At 32.9% G+C, this 21209-nt stretch overlaps 1 protein-coding gene across 1 annotated transcript in view; it reads left to right on the plus strand.

The window, feature by feature from the left end:
- Positions 1-21209, plus strand: part of LOC115874949 — a 229193-nt gene that overhangs the window by 51238 nt on the left and 156746 nt on the right. The window contains exons 9-11 of the mRNA XM_030890257.1: positions 12058-12103; positions 18678-18716; positions 19014-19052. Of these exons, the coding sequence (XP_030746117.1) occupies positions 12058-12103; positions 18678-18716; positions 19014-19052 (124 nt within the window). The remainder of the gene's footprint in view (positions 1-12057; positions 12104-18677; positions 18717-19013; positions 19053-21209) is intronic.

The raw sequence follows: 21209 nt of genomic DNA on the forward strand, positions 1-21209 counted from the left end.
CCGGGGTTGTCATTTAACTGTTTCAAGAGAATTTTTTCTTGTCCGAGACAAAGTCCTGATGTTATGATTCTGAAAATAAATATGAGAACTAATTATTAAAACTATATCTATGTTTCAGAGGACGTTTTAAATTACTTAAATGTATTTTTCCACGTGTTTTACTTGTTGCTGTTTTTCTTGGTAAATCAACTGAGTCTAAGTTTACTGGTTTGTGGAATTTGTCAGAGTTTTTCTGTCTTACAAATTTCTTAGGATAAGCTTTTTGTCCTTCCTTGAATAATAATTCAGGGTCATCGCGATCTTTATTAATTTTATTTGCGACAGATTCTTTGTGATTTATTAATTTTTCGTTTAATTTAGAGTATAAGATTTTCGATTTTTCTTTGTGACTTTCAATATAACCGGTAATTAAAATTTTATTAATATCGATGTCAAATGGATCATCGGAAGAAACATGACCGTTTATGATGTCAATTGGTTTTAAATTTGTTACCGAATGTATTGTATGATTGTATGCTAAAATTGCGTAAGTGATTTTCTGGCTTACAGGTGTTGTTTGAAAACCTTTGTTATTTAATAACCGAATATGTTCAGAAAGAGTAGAGTGTAGTCTTTCAACCATACCGTTCGATTGTGGGTGGTTTGGAGAGCAGAAATGTGTTTTTATCTTATGCAATTCAAATAACTGTGTAACGACTGAATTTTTGAACTCTGTACCGTTATCTAATATAATTTGCGATGGAATCCCATGATGTGAAAAATATATTAATAGATTATTAACAATATCACTAGCTTATTAACAATATCACTAGCTGTCAAAGAGTTTAGATAATACGCTTGCGCATATTTCAAAAACTGTCTATTATAGTTAAAAATTTGGTTTTCTCATAAGTATAGGTATCTAGGTGTACAATTTGGAGAGGTTTGGTTGGTGTTGGGGTTATGTTTATAGGGATTTTTACAGGGTTTCTCTCATATTTACTAAGTTGACATTTCACAATCATTAATGTAACTTTGTATAGAGCTTTTAAATTCGGCCAATAGTATTTTGATTTAATTTTTTTGTTCTGTCTCGTCTATGCCTCTGTGATTACTTTTTCCTTAGTGATAATTTTTTATGACATCCTGTATATCATTTTTAGTTACAACATCAATAAGCTTAATCGTACATCGTTTAAATTGTATAGAAGGCCATTTAAAATTTTTACGGATTACTTCACAAAGGGTTCAAAATTATTTGGATTTTCGAAATACAAATAATACATTTTTTCGGGTAAGACAAATTCTTTAACAAATTTTAGTATATCGTTTTCAAAATTATCTTTTGAGAGCTGAACAAGAAATCTACGTTTTTCTCGAAAAGAATTTTAATTTTAGGTTTTGTAGGAGAGTGTAACACTTCACTAATAATTATTTGATTTGCGCCAAAATTTACAGGTGATTCGCAAATTGGAATTCCTACAATAGGATCTTGTTCGTCGTTTGAATGGATTGTGTTGACGTCATCCTTCTCTTCTTGATTGTTTGCTAGTTCGTTCTCGATATCTGGTTGTACTAACATAGATACGTTATCGGTATTGTCTACAATATCTTCGTGTACTGGTACATCTGGCAGAGTATCGGTATACAAGTCTATTGGTGGTTCTATCTGTTGGGACGTCGTTGGTTTGTCAAATAAGCCTCTTTTCGTTTGGTTATATTCACTAATAATATCGTCTAATTGTTCCCAAAATTCGGTTTCTTTTGTATGAATTTCTACACGGGAAAGTGCATCTGCATTTGTGTTAAGCTTTCCCTTCTTGTAAAATATTTTATAGTCGTATTCTTCCAACTTTATCCTCCAACGCAATAATTTTGAATTTAGATCTTTTAACGAAAATAGCCACTGTGGTTTGTGGTTCGTAATGATGTTAAATTGTCGTCCATAAAGGTAAGGCCTAAAATATTTAGTCGCCCACACAGTTGCTAACAACTCCTTTTCGATAACAGAATAATTCTGTTCGGACTCATTAAGCGTTCTTGATGCGTACGCCACTGGTAGATCTTGACCAATTGTACCTTGGGAAAGTACTGCTCGAATTGCTACGTTACTAGCGTCCGTTGTCAGGTTAAAAGGTCTTGAAAAATCTGGATACTGGAGTATTGGTTCATTAATCAGTACATTCTTACAGGCTTCGAAGCATGATAGAAATTCTTCGTTATGTACAATTTTTGCACCTTTCTTTAGACACTTCGTTAGCGGCTTGGAAAGTTTAGCGAAGTCCTTTATGAACCTTCGATAGTACCCTAATAAACCTAGAAAGCCTTTTATCTCTTTTGTTGTTCTTGGAATTGGAAATTTCTTTATGGCTTTGATTTTATCGGGGTTGGGCTTAACACCATCGGGTGTCACGATGTGACCCAAATACGCTACTTCCTTTTTGAGAAATTCCGACTTGTCCAATTGAATCTTAAAGTTGGACTCTCTTAGTCTTTTAAATACACACTTTAAGCTATCTAAATGTTCCTGTAAAGATGTTGAAAATACAATTATATCATCTAGATAAGTTAAACATTTCTCGTTTTGTATGCCCCGTAAAATGTTGTCCATTACACGTTGGAATGTCGCTGGCGCGTTCTTAAGTCCAAACGGCATTCTAAGGTATTCGTAATGACCATGTTCGGTGTTGAAGGCGGTTTTCTGAATGTCCTCATCTTCCATCTCAATTTGATGAAAACCACTCGCCAAGTCCAACGTTGTAAAGTACTGGCACCTTCCTAACTTGTCCAGTAAATCGGTTATGTTTGGCAAAGGGTATTTGTCGTTGATGGTTTTTTCATTAAGCTTCCTATAGTCCACCACCACTCGCCATTTTTGCTTCCCAGAAGCATCAAGCTTTTTTGGGACTACCCAAATTGGTGAAGACCAGGGAGAATTGCTTGGTCTTATTATATTTTGTTCCAACATCTTCTTCATCTGTTCAGTTACCTCTTTTCGGTGTATAAAAGGATATCTGTACGATTTAGTGTAGACGGGAACTTCATCAGATGTTTTTATCCTATGTTTAATCTTACTTGTAAAGGTCAAAGGTTGGTGTTCATTATAGAAAATATCAGAAAATTCCTTACAAATTTTTAAAATACTATGCCTTTCTTCGCTGTTTAAATGGTTAACTCGTAATTTAGAAAGATCGAGATTTTGTTTTTCAGAATCATCAAAATTGTTTAAGATAATTTGTTGTATATCTTTATGATAAAATTTTTCTACGTTAATAGGTTTCGAAAAATCTAATGTTAATTTTTGTGTAGTATTATTTAAAATTGTCGTTATAGCTTCACCATTTTTTGCTACAGTTAGGCATTCTGGAATTTCACAGTTATGTATTTTCTGATGTGGGAGTATAATTTCTCCATTTCTAATCGAAGTTTTTACTTTTATAACCTGTTCAGAACGTGGGAAAATTGTTATTAAATTTAAATTATTATTTGTGTTATAATATTTTAATTTAATTTTGGTATAGGGTGTTATTAAAAATCCGTTTGAAAAATCTAATTGTGCTTGTAATAGTTTTAAGTTATCTAAACCTAAAAGTCCGTGAAATGTATTGTGAAATTTAAAAAGAAAGAATTTTAAAGGAATCTGGTTAGGCATATTAAAAATTTTAGAAGGCGGTATTGTCGCACTGTACTTGTGTGCCGATTTTTGGAAAACTGTAGAAACAATAAATGGATCGTTTTTAATTAAATTTGGAAAATACTTTTCTGCAATGTCAGGATCTATAAATGATTTTGTAGAGCCACTATCGATTAAAATTTTAATGTCAAATTCGGGAAAAATAATATAAGATAGTTCACTAGAACTAGATGCATTTAAAGAAATAATTTCTGGTTCTATTCTGGTTCTGTTGTAGGAGGAGCTTCCGTAAAATTTTCGTCATTCGATTCGGTAGTTTCTAAATGTCCCTCGTAATCATACTCTGGTTGATCGAAGTTTTGGTAATCATATTGATCAGAATATTCATAATTACTTTGATCAGTTAACTCACTCGAATTATTTACTGATGAACACTGTGTATTAAAAAGTTCTTCTGATATAAAATTACGCGGTCCTGATGGTTTAAAGAAATTAGATTTAGTTGGCCCAAAATTTGGTTTATACGTTTGACGAGTAGAGATACTCATCGGTGTCGGTTTTGGTAGAGGTTTCGATGGATCGGGTTTAAATACATTTCTATTTTGCTGGCCAAAAACTTCTGCGTTTGTGAACTGTCTAGGAGGTACATAATTAGGATTGGGTCTGATATTAATTGGCTGTGACGGGAATGGTTTAGGATTAAAATTATGTGGTTGTTGATTAAAATTATCAAAATTATGTCTAGGCTGAGTATTAAAATTAGGTCTAAAATTATTAAAATGTTGTTGTGGTTTAGAGTTTTGCTGATTTTGTTTAAAATTTTGAGGTTTATTTTGTGAGAAACTATTTCCCTGAAAATATTTAATATTATTTTCTTCAAGAACTAATTGAATTGCCTCAGTAAGATCTTTAGGTCGCATACAGCGTATTGTATTACCTAAGGGTTCCCTAAGTCCCGATAAGAAAGTCTTAAGAGCTAATTTTTTATATAAATCGCGCTTAGTAGAAGCGGCTAATGTAGTTTCGTGTGCGTCTACGTAACTACATAATAAATTTAATATTTCTAAACATCTATCATAGAAATCTTGAGCAGATTCGTTCGGATTCTGTCTCAACATTACTAAATCCCGATTTAAGCAAGCTTCGTCGCGTCTGTCGGCGAAGTTTCGATACAAAACATCTTTTAATTGATCCCAATTTGTGACATTTTGCACGTTAACAATCAATTTAGCATTACCACTAAGTTTACCTATCAAACTATTTAGCAAATAAATATTTTGAAAACATTGAGGATTAGCAATATCATAGAAAGTATCAATCAATGACTTGCATATAGCTAAAAACCTATTCAATTCACTTGGATTACCGTTGAAAACAGGTACACAATTAAGGTATTCTGGTTTGAATTGAGACATTCTTTTAATGTGATTGATTTTTTCTAAATTAATATTAGGTGTATTAGTTTGATTACTTATATTTAAATTTGAGTTAGAGTTTGCCGAAGGCGTTAAATTTAATCTTTCTAAAGAATTTAAAATATCTTCCACTGACATATATAGCTTAAGAATTGCACTACTTACATAAGAAATGCCAAGTTGTTCTTCATTCCGTCTATAGAGAACAATGGATGATCAGGCGATGTGGGTCCTTCTCAAAACCTATCGATCTCTGTGAAATAGGACAATTTTGGTTCCTATTCCCGTGATTGATCCCCTCACTGGTCTTGTACACTTCCTCGATGGATAGTAAAATGTCTGTACGCACAATAAAGTTATCGATCACTTGTTCGATTGCCGATTAATCAATTGAAATTGAACAACGATGCTCGATGCAAAACGTTTTCGACAATCCTACCGACTGCGCCACTTAACTTATTGGATTCAAACAACCCGTTTTTAAAAAAGATTTATTTATAAATTTAATTTAACAAGTGGAGAAATACGTGTTTACAGCTCGACAACAAAGCTCTAACTGAATACAAATACAATGAGAATTAACGAAGTTAACAATAATGCTTGTCTCAGCGAAAACAGAATTAAAGTCTTTTTCATATGATCTTCATGGTAAAGGGTTGTGTAACACACGGGCAGCGTTGCCATTGTTAATGCTAAAGTCCTGAAATCTTACTATTTTTTTATTTGCGTAAATAATCTTTTTGAATTAACTATCTATCTTTTATCCTTACTTACTTTTATCCTTACTTATTATAATCGTATTTAAAGAAAGAACTAACTTTCAGAACTAAATATTATTAAAACTTAATATAGATGCAGGTTGTTCGCTTTTAAATTAAAATCCTTCTTATGAATAGGTTCCTTCAAAGTTTTTGAGCTAAAATAATAAAATAAAGTAAGTGATTGGTACCGATGGTAGAACAAATTATCCATCGAAAAATTTTAGCAAAATATGTAAATTCATTTTAAATATAGTTTGTTAAGTTTTGACTTTGTTATTTTAGTAAAATCGACATGTTTTTCAATGTAAAAAATTACTATTTTTTCATAAAACTATAATGTTCACCAAACAAAAGAAGTACTTACATGATTGTGCCTTATTTTCTTCCCGGTTTTGAAAATAAAGTTAACAATTGAACGGAATCGGCAAAATAACTTTTGGATAATACAGAATTGCATTTTGAGTAGTTTAATTATTTGTCTTTTAAATATCAAAAACGTATAGTTCGACGATTTCAAAATACTGTTGACCAGGAAGTAACAAAAGAAAATGGATCAATATGATAAAGGTATATTTTGACATTTAAATTAAAAAAAATGTATATGTATATGTAGAACTTTTACTAAAATCGTATTTTAAATTTCAATCTAGAGTGCCATGGTTGTGTTAAAAACACTAATTTTTTAATCAATCACTGCAATCATTTTCTCAATTTTTTCATACGGAACAAGAGTGGCTCATTAGCATATTTGAAAAAAACATTTTTTACGAATAATTTGATACCACACACTTGGTATTTCGAGTTAAATTGTCGTAATAAACCTCATGTTAAAATTTCAAATAAACCATATGCGAAAATGTCAAAAGTTGACATATAATATGTCATTCTATTCAGAGTGTCATTTTCTACCGAATAAATAAAAAAAATAAAAAAAATCGATGTAGAACTTTTACTACTAATTTCAGATTTATCATATTGTTATATTGAGTACCCCCCTAATAAACATTTGTTTTAATAAAACCAGTTTATGAAACCTTAGTATGCGTTTTATTATCAAACTTTATTAACCGATTAGGTTACTTAGGTAACCTACTACAAATGTGCGTAATGTTAACATATTTTGATAAAAAATTAAATTAGAAAATCTTCAGATTAAATCCATTATTTTTCATTTCGTCTTGTTTAGTCTCACTTATATGGAAAACTAATTTGATATCATTAAAAAATTAATACTATTATTTTCTTTGTCGTTTGTTTTAACGCTTCTGATAACAGCTGAGAAATTTCTTAAAATTGTTTTATTTATCATTTGATTTAAAAAAAACATCCAGTTTTTTCAAATATTAATTTGAAAGCTAACAATATTATCAAATATATAAAAATAAGGAATATCCCTAAAAGATAGTGTTGAACGCGGTAAATCGACAAATCGCGGAAACCCGTAAAATGTTAAAAGATAGTTATTATTCAAAATTATTCCTACATATTTTTAATATACTTTTTACTAAACACATTTTTTATCAGTGTAGTATATCTTTTTTCATTTCTTTTGCCTTCATTGAATTTCTTTCAGTGTAATAAACCGGCGATCTCTCACGTACCTCAATTTGAAGGTCACAAAATTTGGTCCCCCTCACTTCAATAGTGCCGACGGTTTTTGTCGCTTCTCTACGATTGTTCTTCTCTGCTTCGGTCCTCCCTAGCATTTGTCGACCTTCGTCGACCCCCCCTATGCCTCTCCACGGCAGATTCAGTCTCATTAAATCGGTTTTTAAGCCTAGAAATTACACTTTATGTGACTTTAAATCGATCAGCCACATCGATCAGCCACATCCATCTGCCACATCGATCAGTCACATCCATCTGCCGCGCTTCGCCAAGAACCAAATGGCTTGATTTGCTTCCTCTATTGTTAAATGACGTCTGTTCATATCGATGACAGAATAACCACAATATCGCAAACTGCCGCTTAGCAACACGCAAACAAATTTTATTCTAAACAAAAATTAAATGTACATTTTTGATGATAATGCTTTTTATTTGTTTGGGTACAATTTTTTATGTTTATAAACAGTATTTTTTTTAAACACAAACGACATAGGTATTAATAGTTTTAACACATATTTTCTGAAAAAAATTCTTCCCAGCGAAAACACAATATCCTTAACTTTTTTCGATTAGTTTATTATTTCCTCAGATGATTTTATACAAAAGTTGTATTATACTTTTTTGAAGAGGCGTAAGTTGTACTTTTGTGTAGAATTTCGTTTCATTTGGAATAGTTATTTAAAAGTTATTTGCAAAAATTTACCTTCAAATTTGTAATACGGCCTAGAGAAAGCTCGGTCCCGTCGTCAATTATTAAAGACTCCATTGGATGAAGAATTGTGTTCAGAGTCCGGCGTTTTAATTAAAATGCAACTCGCAAAATCAAAAACTCGTAATACAAAACTAAAGTGTCAACAAAACGCATGACAATGTAAGGAAATAAATAAATCAATGCGGCAACTTGACATTTTTTACAGCAGAGCAATCACCTGTCCCTAGCGCGAAATTTAAATTCCAGTTAGTCAGCCCGGCGCCGAAATATATCTATGGTTGGCAACAATGAATTTAAAAATCGAATCGCCCTCGATCACGTAACTAAAACTTTAATTGATATCAAATATACAGGGTGATTCCTGTAAGTCGGTCATGCTTTCGGGGAAAGATAGAGGACGTCGAAATATTAATTTTGATATAACACACTATGGGTCGGAAATGCCTCTTACGTAAGATACAGGGTGTTAAATTTTTTGAAAAATTAAAGATATTCTTTAATAGTTTTTTAACAGTTGAAGGTATCGTTATAAAATTATATTATAGGAGTCTACCTAACAGGGACACTTTAAATGTAAGAAGAAAAGGTTCTAATTTCAACCAGTGGCGTAGATGTGATACGCATCGGGTCATTTTTGCAAAAAAAATAGTACGCCACTGATAAAAATTGGTTGAAACTAACACCTCTTCTTTTTACTTTTAAAGTGTCTCTGTTAGGTAGACCTCTATAATAAAATTTTATAACGATACCTTCAACTGTTAAAAAACTATTAAAGAATATCATTAATTTTTCAAAAATTTTAACACCCTGTATCCTTGCGTAAGAGGCATTTTCGACCCATAGTGTGCTATATCAAAATTAATATTACGACGTCCCCCATCATTCCCCCAAAGCATGACGAACTTACAGGAATCACCCTGTATATTTATTTTGTTTGTAAATGTAATTGGTGCTTTTTAATTGGTATTAGAATATCTAAAGCTGCGTATAAATATGTCGAGACGAGTGCGAGAGACACCCGAGACGAGTCAACCTCAAGCGGATTTGAGGTTGACTCGTCATATTTGGACGGGGTCTGAGCTTCGAGCCGAGCCTATGCCCAGCCGGACGGCGTTGTCTCCGTTTTTTCCGGAGCCTTTGGCGAACCATCAAAAGGATTGGGGCGTCTATTTAACCAGTGGCGTATACACCGCGGCTCCGCGGAACAAGTGCCTCGAGTCTCAAGGGGCTCGGATTCCACAACCCATTTTTATATAAAAATAAATATTCTTTCCTTTATTTGTAATAATGTTAATAATGCATCCTAACTAGAAAGATGCAATTTTGTCTTCTCTAAAATAGTATAGGTAAGTTAGCCAAAGTAGGTAAATCTCATATACAAAGATTTATTAGTGATTTCTTTTATAAAAACATGAAAATTTTATGAAAAATGAATAAACGTAATGAACTTTTCGTCGAGTTATTAACGGCTCAAACGTAAATTATGCGCTATTTCTGCTGAACGGAATTAAAGATGTAAAACAAGCTTCTTTACATATAGGATACATAGAAGATAAGAGAGGCAAATCGAGTGTGTTGAAAAAGGTGGCCATGCTCTCAGAAGTTCCTTACGGTACTCTCATAAATAAAGGGAATCGACAAAGAAAGGAACGATTCGATATAGAAAAATCCAGAAATTTGAACTATCCAGACTACTAAGAAACTTAATTTATGGCAAATATGAAAATAATAAAGTTCCCGCCATAGAAATAATTAAAAAAAAACTCTCCGAGCTTTAAAAAAACCCTGTTCAGAAAGCACATTACGGCGAAGGTTTAAAAAACTGGGAATTAGATTTAAAATTATATACATAATAATATTTTAAAAATTATTAATAAGCGTGCTGCAATGATGGAAAGCCATAGAATAATAATGTGGCGAATTGAATACCTTGAAAAAATATACAACTTTAGAAATGAAGAAATGCATATATATTATTTACAATATATGTTCCAGGTTAGTTATTGACATTTAAATGTAGATTTTTAAATTAATAATTTAAATCTTAATTACTTAAATTTCTAATTTTTTAAATAAATAAAGTCGAATTAGGTCTTATCTTACAGCGCTTTCAGATGGAACGGAGCGTCCGCGACGGACCGTCCGCGACTTCGAGCAAATACCATGAGCTTTTATGAACAATTTCACCTGGGTCGCGTATGCTCCGTCCGGATGAGCTATCTTGAAAAAACATCCGTGCGGACGCTCTGCGCGTACGGTCCATACCATCTGAAAGCGCTCTTACTCTATTTAAAAAATTTATAGATATACAAACCACATACAAAATATATTATTGAATAAAATAATTAAAGACTCAAAAAAAAACGGCACTGGCAGAAGGCTCCGCCGCCGCCGCTGCCATGCCGTTATCTCCAGGTATCTCAGTCGGCGTTCTCCAGTTTTTTTTAATGTAAACAGTCCGAATATAATTTAAATTTATCATGAATTCCTTTAATTTATCTGGCTTGTTTTTTTACCTATTTTGAAATTAAACAAACATATACAGGGTGTTTCAAAAAACATGTTCCATCTCTCGTGGGGAAGTTCCTCACGTAAAAATAAGATTTATTTTTTATATCAACCAATCCAATTCTGCTTTGATTCGTAGCTACAGGGGGTTAAGATAGGGTTCCCAACCGTCCACTATTCCAGAAACAGTCCTCTTTTTGATCTGATTGTCCTCTTTTCTCTCACGTATTGAAAACTTTGTTGCATACCAACTTCAAAATATAAAAAATATTTGTTTATCGCCACAATGCTTTAAAGAATTGTTAATCTGTGTCTTTTATGCAATTTTATGTTTACTTACTGTTAGTTTATGTCTTGAAAAAAAGTTTTGTTGCCAATGGTTTGCTTTATTTTAATATGTTTTGAGTATAAATATTTTTGTTTGTTTTAAATATTAATGGCACCGTTTATATAACTTTTTGGTAAATTCTCGACATTTGAGCGACGTTTCAAAAAGGTTTCGCCTGTGCCTCTTTTTATCCTTTCGCCCCTATTTTTTATTTTCAAAGTTGCCAACCCTAGGTTAAGTATTTTATCATTTTCTTCCAAGTGCTTTTAGTAATTTGAGATCGTTTGATGGCTGATTTAGTTCTGATCCTGGTAGTTTTTTGTAGAAAACAGAGCCACCAACGTCGATTTTTTTCTTTAAATGCGAATAAGAAAATATCCTGATTATATTCTGGCCTTATCCCTTATTATTTTTATTTACAAGCGATCTTAAATTTATAACATATACATATATTTTATTTAATTGTTAACATTAGGGTAGTTTTACCAATTGTATATGTGTGGAATTCCACTGATATGTGTTTTAAGTTGTTTGTTAAATTTTTAATTTTTTTTATTGTATTTTGCTCTCTTATCTTTGTAGTGTCCTGAAGATGCAAATAAATTTTGCGAAACGTCGACAAATTTAAAACAAAGGACTGCTGTTGATTTTTTTCGATCCTAATCCAATTAAAAAACACAGTATACTTAAATTTATTAATTCGTTTTTTAAAATATTGAATGGTATCGAATAATACTTTAATATATTTATCAATATTTTAAAGTATCGATACTTTATATTCAATACAACCGATACCAAAATATCGATACTGCCTCAGTATCGCATAGCCCTATGAAGAATTTTGTGGGTTCGCCAAAGGCTCCACTGAAAATGGATAGCCGCGAGACAACGCCGTTCGACTGGGCAGGGACTCTGCTCGAGGCTAAATCGCTCGGCTCGAGGCTATAATATGACGAATTCCGCTTGAGGTTGACTCGTCTCGGCATATTAGTACGCTTTTTGGAAAGAATTTGCTGTAGCCTCGTTTCATACTCGTTACGGGTTTGTCTTGTACTTGCCTCGGCATATTTATATGCGGCTTAAAAGTATTTAAAACTTAAATTACTTTTCAGCAACCGCAAGACCAATCTAGCGGGTCAGCGAACGTATCCACGGCAGGTATGTATTAATTTTGCTATGTTTGAACGAATGTTGTCTGTTTTAAAAATGCAATTCGTTTTTCAACGACTTCTACTTAACCAAGTTTAATAAATCTTTGTACACGCCATTCTTGTGGAAATACATCATTACTATTTCAACTATCCATAACGTTTTCCAAACCTAATATTTTAATTTAATTATATTTTCCGGTTATACAAAAAAAAAACATCTTCTGACTTTTATTTATTGGGGATACACAATCACTGACTTGTAGTCACTGTGACTAGTCAATTCGCATACCCAACAATGTTGCCGTTTGTTATCCCTTAATTTCGCAGTTCTGCATGCGCATAAACGTTAATCAGTCGGAGATGTCCACATTTATAAGACTTTATAATGCTCTTGTGAGGCCATTCTTAGAGTATGTTGCGGTAATCTGATCTCAAACGGCCGTAGTGTACTCTAGAGTCCATAGAAAGAGTGCAAAAGAAATTTCTCAGATATATGTTTGTTCGTAACAACCATTTCTATTATACCCGGTGCGTCACAAAAATGGCTCACCCCTATAAATTTTTTATTTTTTATATAAAAAAACGAGATTTGGTATGTTAGTATATGACATATATTAGGATTGATTGGCGTAATTATTGATTTTGGTCACTCCTTGTTTCACCGGAAATGACTACAACTTTTGATTTTAAAATGGCACCCTCGGTATATTTATACTTTATTCGATAGAAAATGACACCCTGCATAGAATGTCATATCGTATGTCAACTGTTGACATTTTCGCTTTAAAAAAATCGTATTTTAAATTTCAATCTAGAGTGCCATGGTTGTGTTAAAAACACTAATTTTTTAATCAATCACTGCAATCATTTTCTCAATTTTTTCATACGGAACAAGAGTGGCTCATTAGCATATTTGAAAAAAACATTTTTTACGAATAATTTGATACCACACACTTGGTATTTCGAGTTAAATTGTCGTAATAAACCTCATGTTAAAATTTCAAATAAACCATATGCGAAAATGTCAAAAGTTGACATATAATATGTCATTCTATTCAGAGTGTCATTTTCTACCGAATAAATAAAAAAAATCGAGAGTGTCATTTAAAACACCTACATACTAAGTCTCGTTGTATTATCTAAAACAAATAAAAAAGTTATAGGGGTGAGCCATTTTTGAGACGCACCCGGTATATATGGTTTGATATCTGTCAATGTTGAAAACATACAACTTTGTGTCTTTGGCTGTTGGAAGGAATATAATGCCTGTTGTGTTTGTGCACAATATTGTGAATGACATTAAATACAGGGACAGTTACATGACAAATTTCATGAATTTTAAATTTCCGAAATCTAATCTACGTTTGTTAAGCTCAGATATTTATTTTTTCTCTTATTAGAGAACAACGGTATACGGTCGAGTTGGCCTAGAAACACGTAAACGTTTACGTACGCATGCGTATTTCTTATATTTTTTATTTTTTATACAGGTAAAAGACTCTTTACGTCTACATATACGTGCCAGCAGCGGCCGACTCGACCGTATGCCGTTGTTCTCTATTATATCTAAAAATTACACGTTACTTCGTAGAGTTAAGAATTAAAAGTAGTTATAATACATAATTGTTGCCAAAATATATTGTGATTTAAAAAATATATAATATATTTACACATATACAGGATGTCCCAGAAATAAGTGCAAATATTTTAACTGGTAGTATAGTTTTTTGCGAAAAATTTTTTTTAAAAATTCGAAATTTTTTGAAAAATTTTTTGGATTTTTTTTTGTTTTTAGTTAAAAAACATAATTTCTTGATAATATGGCAACATAGGTGTTAGATTAAATTTGCAAGAAAGAAAATCCAGAAAAGATCCAGTGGTTCTCAAAATTTTAGCAAAAAATATTTTTTTTGGAAATTTTCAAAGTAAAATAACTCCGTTATTTTGGACTTATTTGAAAAACGATAAAGAGAAAATATGTTTCTTTTATCGAGATCTACCACCCCTTAAAATATTTGCACTTATTTCTGGGACACCCTGTATATCTACACTGTGTCAAAATATTTTTATACATATGGGAAATAGTAAAAGGATCTTGTGGTACTTGGTATGTTTGGCTTGGTGTATACTATTGCGTGTCATGCATTGGAACTTTTTTTATTTTTTCATCAGGTGTCCTATGCTACCTTTTCAATATCTAAGACCTTCTGTTTTTTCCTACCAATACTGTCTTTTCTCCTTCCTTTGGAGATACTCGAATAAAGAATGTTATACATAAGTATTCTTCTTCTTGGCATTAGTTGTTTTCGTTGTACTAAGGGGAGTCGGTTTTACCTCTTAAAAAGTAAAGAGACTTTTTAAAGCATCATCATGTAATAATGCTTGGGTGAATTAGTAGTAGACCTCTGCACACTACACATGTCATGGTTGTGTTGAAAACACTAATTTTTCAAGGAGATTTTGATGAAATTTTTTAATATGATGAGGGTTTTGGTGACTATTGTCCTAAAGTCGTATTATGCTGCATTGGATACTCTATACCAAATTTAAAAAAAAAACAACGTTAAAGACTAACGATACAGCCCCCTATACTATATATACCCCCCTTATAAACATTAACCTTTCGGCGGTCACGCTTTATTTTTTACATGATAGGTCACGCGCGGACTCTGACATCGCTTTCAGATGGAGCGGACTGTCCGCCACTTCGAGCAAGTACCATGAGTTTATATTTTATGAACAATTTCACATGGGTCGCGTATGCTCCGTCCGGATGATTTCGTCCGACGACTATCTTGAAAAAATACGTCGGACGGTCCGTCGCGGACGCTCCGCTCCATCTGAAAGCGCTGTGAGTCCGCATGCTAAATTCAAGAGGTCTTAAGCATTGCTAGCGGTGTAAAGACATAAAATAATATGATAATCAAATTAGAAAATCTTTATTGACTTGCTTCATTACAAATAGCAAACATAAACATAAAATATATAACATAAAACACGCAAAAACACATACTAATAAATATTATTCAAAAACAAAAATAAATGATAATGAAAAAATCAATCCGTAGAACAGTGAATACAGTACATTTGTAGAAGAGTGAATACAGAACATTGTGCTCAAAACATACAAAATTGTGACACTGTACACAAGAGTAACTAGTTGATCTGTTTTTCCACCTATCACAATTCTGTGCCGATACTCGGGTAATATTGTATTCAGTGCTTCAGAATCTGAAATTTATTCTCCTGTATCAGAATTAAATTCGGGCGCTTGCCTTTCGATAATATCCACTTCTCCTTCTTCCTTGTCATCGTCGCATGTTCAGTAGTTAATTCGTCATCTTCGTTCAAACAGGTTTGCATGATCTGTTGCAATCGTCTTTGCTCTGTCTTATACATAAGTACATCTAAAAAATAATACTTATTTAATAAAAAAAATTAGTGATGGGAAAAACCGATTAATTTCAATAATCGAGTACTCGAGTATCAACCGATTGCAATAACCGAGCGATCGCTCGAACAAAATATCGCTCGTATTTAAAAATACGGTTTTTCGTCCGCCGCTTGTTGTAAGTACTCGTTAACGCCAAGCGCCAAGCAGTAAGTTGCGTCCGCAGGGTACAGATTCTTTCGGTGACGAATGGCAAGTAGCAAACGACGAGCGATTCGCTTGATTTAGTTTATTTCAAAGCATTGTCGATGTAGGTCGAAAAATTTTGTCTCTCAGATACGCAACGGATAAATATATAGGGCGTCGTATAAATTTGCTACCTGCAATGTATGTAGAAAATTCGTTCGGCTTTTTATCGAGTATGCCACATTAAAATCGGATTTCAATTTATTTCATTCTAGGATCGCTTGCTTTCGTCGCTTGATACTCGTCACTTGCATCGCTCGTTCATAATCGAGTGATGTCGGTTATTTCAATAATCGAGTAGTTAGTTAGTTTTTTAGTGATCCTATCACTAAAAAAAATGTCGACTTCTTTTATCACAATTTACTTATTTTCAATTAAAATAAATGCGTAAATTAACTTATCTTGTTCGACATTATAAAATTATTGATGTAAAAAGAGTATAGACACACCGCAAGAGACACACCGCATATGAGTATAAAAGGACACTAACTACACTAAACGATGTGCAAATATACACTTCTCTTAAAATATGCAGGGACAGGAGGATACTAAGCAGCGCAGCATCTGATGTTTCCAGAATTTAAAATATCGGGAAAAAAAGGTAACTGCTGACCATGAGTCCGCGCGCGACCTCCGAAGTTAATATCGATAACAGAACTAAGGATATTAAAGAAAACATCTGTAATACTCAAGTATACAAACAGAAAAAAATTATAAAAAATACCCTGGCTTGAACGGACGTATATAGGCAGTTATACCCTGGTTGCTATAACTGCCTATACATATACGTCCGTTCATTCTGTCATTGAGGCTGCATATATCATATTGCGTTATGCTTTCCCATTCTTCTTTAAGAACCAAGCGAAGTAGATTTAATGAAGCTGGTACCGCTTGGGGACCTCTAACCCTCCTGCCAAACATTTCCCAAACGTCAAACATAATGGGCAGTTCATAGTAGTTTATAGTTCACAATAATAACCAAAGCCGTTTTGTCATATTGAAAAATAATTTCAAAAACAAATAATGATAATTTGTAAGAAATTGCAAATTGTCGGTGACAATATTTTTTACTTTTTATTTTTTTTATTTACTTTTATAAATTAACCAAGGCATGTATTGACATTATCCAAAAAAACAAAATGCTCCGGAGACATGGTCTTGACCGTAAAATTATATTTTAGGAAATTTTACACACGAAATTATTGTACAGGTGTTTTAAAGTTAAGTTAAAAAACAACGCCTCGATTAACCCTGTATAATATGGCAAATACTAAAGTTTATAAAAAACTGAGTTTATGAATTAAAATTGATATGATTATATACAGGGTGCTATAAATTCTAGGTACGAGCATTGGTATCTCGGTAACCGTAATAGATACGAACATAGTTAAATTTAGGCAGGTTAAAGTTGCGGAGACCAAGATGCCATCAAAAAAGTTTTTCAAATTTCAAGGGTTGCTGAGTTTTTCGGAAAAAACAGATTTGTTCAAATCAATTTTATTATATTTATTCCTGTCGTTACTTTTTAGAAAATCAAAAAACTAATTGCATATCCTTATAGCCAGTTTAATAGGGCTATCTGATAATATTTTTAGATTTTCAAATTAGCTGATCATTTGTGAGATACAGAGGCCAACTTATTTTTTTTAAATACGGACCTGCATTTTTTATTTCAGGTTTTGAAATAACTCGGTCTCCTGAGTACAATGATATGCCACACTTTGGCAATTGGAAGATTCAAATAAATAATATACAGGGTAGCAATTTAAAGATATTATTTTTAAATTATCGTGAATTTGAAATGTGAGTGTGCGACCTAATAATATGCATAATATTAATCGTAGTTATTATAAATAAATCAACTTCTACAAACTAGTTTCTAATGCTCTAAATGTTCGAAAGGGTTACCATTGCACAAATTTATTTTTCGTTCAATTTTATTTATAGCTCTTTGAACTTTCTTCTTATACTTCCTAATGCATTTTGTACTCTTTATTGTAAATGTTGAGATGTATTGATTTCACTTTTACAAATGACGTAACCCCCTTCCCCCCGCTCCTTGGTGACAGGTCCATGAACCTCGCTGGCCATTATACTGCTCTACCATTTCCACTCCATCTTCTGGGGAAATGATTTGATTGTCTATATTTTATTATAGTATATTTATATTATTTTTTATTATTTTATTGCATTAGATTTTCCGTATTCGATGTTTTACCCCACGTCATTGTTAAGTTTGAAAGCTTATCAATATTGTAACGATGAATAGATTAAATATTAAAAAAAAACAGAGTCGGACTTGAAATTAGTTTAAATAAATTGAAACAGAAAAAAAATTAAGTGTAGCATATGATTGTACTCAGGAGACCGAGTTCTTTCAAAACTTGAAATAAACAATGCAGGTTTGTATTTAAAAAAATAAGGTGGCCTCTGTATCTCACAAATTATCAGCTAATTTGAAAATCTAAAAATACTGAATCCGTAACAATACTATCAGATAGCCCTATAAAGTGACTATGAGAATGTGCAATTAGTTTTCTAAAAAGTAACGACAGAAAGAAATAAAATTGATTTTCAAAAAAATCTGTTTTTTTTTCAAAAAAACTCAGTAATCCTTGAAATTTTTAAAACTTTTTTGATGGTATCTTGGTGAACATCACAAAGCGCAACTTTGCCCCAATTTAACCATGTTCATATCTATTACGGTTACCGAGATACCAATGCTCTTACCTCGAATTTGTAGCACCCTGTATAGCTTGTTAAAAAATTCATGAAAATAGTGCTAAAAATAAGAAAAATATAACACTTTTTTGACCAAAAATTTCGTTGCGTTTTCTTGCATCTTAGTGTATATTAAGTGGCACAGTATCTACTATAATTATACAATATTTATATTCAATATATTTTTATTTCCAACCTCTAATGTGTTCTATATGATTTTCAGAAAGAAGTAGACAACAAGCAGATTTTAGAGGAAAACCCGGTAACTGGTTTTGAACTTATTTAAAATTTAATAAATTAAAAAAAATAACTCTCAGTTAATGTTTCAGTTCAAAATATTTTACTTAAGCGTTATTAATTTATATAATTACCAACAATTCCAATAAATATTATTAAATTAATATTAAATATACTTTGTTTTTTTATAAAAGTCTAAAATCTTTCTCTGTGATGAAAACTCCACAAAGTAAAAACATTAATTTTAATTAATAATAATCAATTTTGAAAAAAAATCGTATAATATTTTTATTAACTAAACTGACATGTTTTTCTATTTTAGGGAGTTCTCAACCAGAAAGAGCACCTTTAGGCAGTCCAGGTATGTTGATACAAATTTTTTTCTACACCGTGTATTTTAAAAGTTTTTATTACCTTAACAAAAACTTTCATTTGCTCCAAGAATATATTCTATTTAAAGATTGTTGAATTAAAAGACTATCCTCAACACTATTAATAGTATGAACTATTTTTAAGTCCTCTGCAATTCATAAAGCTGGATATTTCCTTTATTATACCATTTATATACAGTGCAAACGGTGTCAGGTTGCTACCCTATGGGGCTCCACTGAGACCTGTTCGGTGTTGAGATTTGAATACCGGTGTTAGGTGTTGAAGACCACCGGTGTTTCAGTCGGTGTACCGGTGTCAACACCGACACCGGTGTTTATCTCAACACCGGTGTTCATTTCAGCACCGGTGTTCATCTACAACACCGGTGTTTATCTCAACACCGGTGTTTATCTCGACACCGGTGTTTATCTCGACACCGGTGTTTATCTGAACACCGATGTTTATCTCAACACCGGTATCGCGATGAACACCGGTGTCGAGATCAACACCGGTCTCGGTGTCGATATCGATGGTGCCGTTTGTTTTTTTTTGTTTTTTTATGTAATACTTTTAGTTTATTTTACAGCTACGAATTTTTGTTTATTTATGTTTTGTTTTGTTTTCTGTTTGTTTTTGATTAAACAATTTTTTACTTTATAGTTGTTTATCTGATGCTTCCACTTTATTTTAGTGATTAGTCTGGCAAAAAAACATATTTAAATTTGAAAGTTTTAAGTTAAAGTCTGTGCGCGATAAACGATAAAAATAAGCACCGATACGACATTATTATTATCAGGGTTTATTTTGAACTTATTAATTAACATTATTTCTTCTTTAACCCGTTTATCAAACACCGGTGTCGTAGTCAAAACCGGTATCGAGATGAACACCGGTGTCTAGACCAACACCGGTGTCGAGATGAACACCGGTGTTGTAGATGAACACCAGTATCGAAATGAATACCGGTATCGGTATCAACACCGGCGTCGGTGCCACCACTGGTGTCGGTGCCAACACCGGTGTCGGTGTCGACACCGGAACACCGGATAGTCAATATTTCGCCACCGGTGTCAGCCCAACACCGGTGTTGAAACGGTGTTCCGGTGTTTGGAACAGGCCTAGCTCCACTAGATGGTGTGAAATGTTGTATGAATGGAAGCGAAACCTGGGTGCCGTATAGCCGCGCCGGCACACGAACGCATTACAAGTTGCAACAGATACACCTTAGACAACTGTTAAGAATCAAATTGTACCACCATGTATGTCTCAAACGTATCAGTCCTTGAAAAAACTAAGAATAGAATAAGATAACGAAGATCGGAAGTTGGTCGCAAAATGGATCATTTTCAAATTCATCCTTATTTCACAAACCAAGTGGGCTAGGCCCAATCTGTTTGTACCATCTTTGGTCTCATCGATAAATAGCATAATGATGTGAAAACCGCATCTTTATATTTCTACTCATAAACGTGACACCCCCTACTGATTGCCTGATTTTTATTTAGGTCCTGATTATTATTTTGGAAGAGCTCTAAGTGTTTAAAATTAGTTTAAAAATGCACTCCTTTTTATAGATTATGACATTAATGGTGTTTTTGACATGGGAATTTTATGAAAATCTACTAAAGTCGAATAGTTTTAACGGAAACAGGGGAAACTTACCCCTATTGCCCCAATCAATAACAGATCCTTTTAAATCATATGCACCTAATAACGCCACTGAAAAATATCTTCCGCTGGCGTTATTAGAAACTCTACGGTACTAGGTATCCAGTGGCTGGCGCCTGTCGGCCTATCCCACTGGTACGCCAGCTCATCACTGGCGCTATGCTGGACTATGTCGGGTTTTTCTTGTTACTGATTCTGAACCGTCCTAGAACTGTGATACGCATGCGTAGAAGGAAATACGGAGAAATTATTTCATTAGCGCATGCACGGCAGGGTTCTGGGGCGGTTCAGAATCGGTGATAATAAGAACCCGAACAAAGCTGTCGTTTACACGTTTCCAGTAGCTGATGACAGTTTTACTGGTACGCCAGCTCTTGACTCGGGCAGAACTGGCTCACGTTGTTACGAGTCCAGTTAGTTCTTCTTCTTGTTTTATGATGGCTCTGTTAAGTTAAACGTATTTCCCGAGTCCTGTTAG

This window comes from Sitophilus oryzae, unplaced genomic scaffold (assembly GCF_002938485.1).
Source record: "Sitophilus oryzae breed Bouriz unplaced genomic scaffold, Soryzae_2.0 scaffold_1307_pilon_pilon, whole genome shotgun sequence".
Lineage (NCBI taxonomy): Eukaryota > Metazoa > Arthropoda > Insecta > Coleoptera > Curculionidae > Sitophilus > Sitophilus oryzae.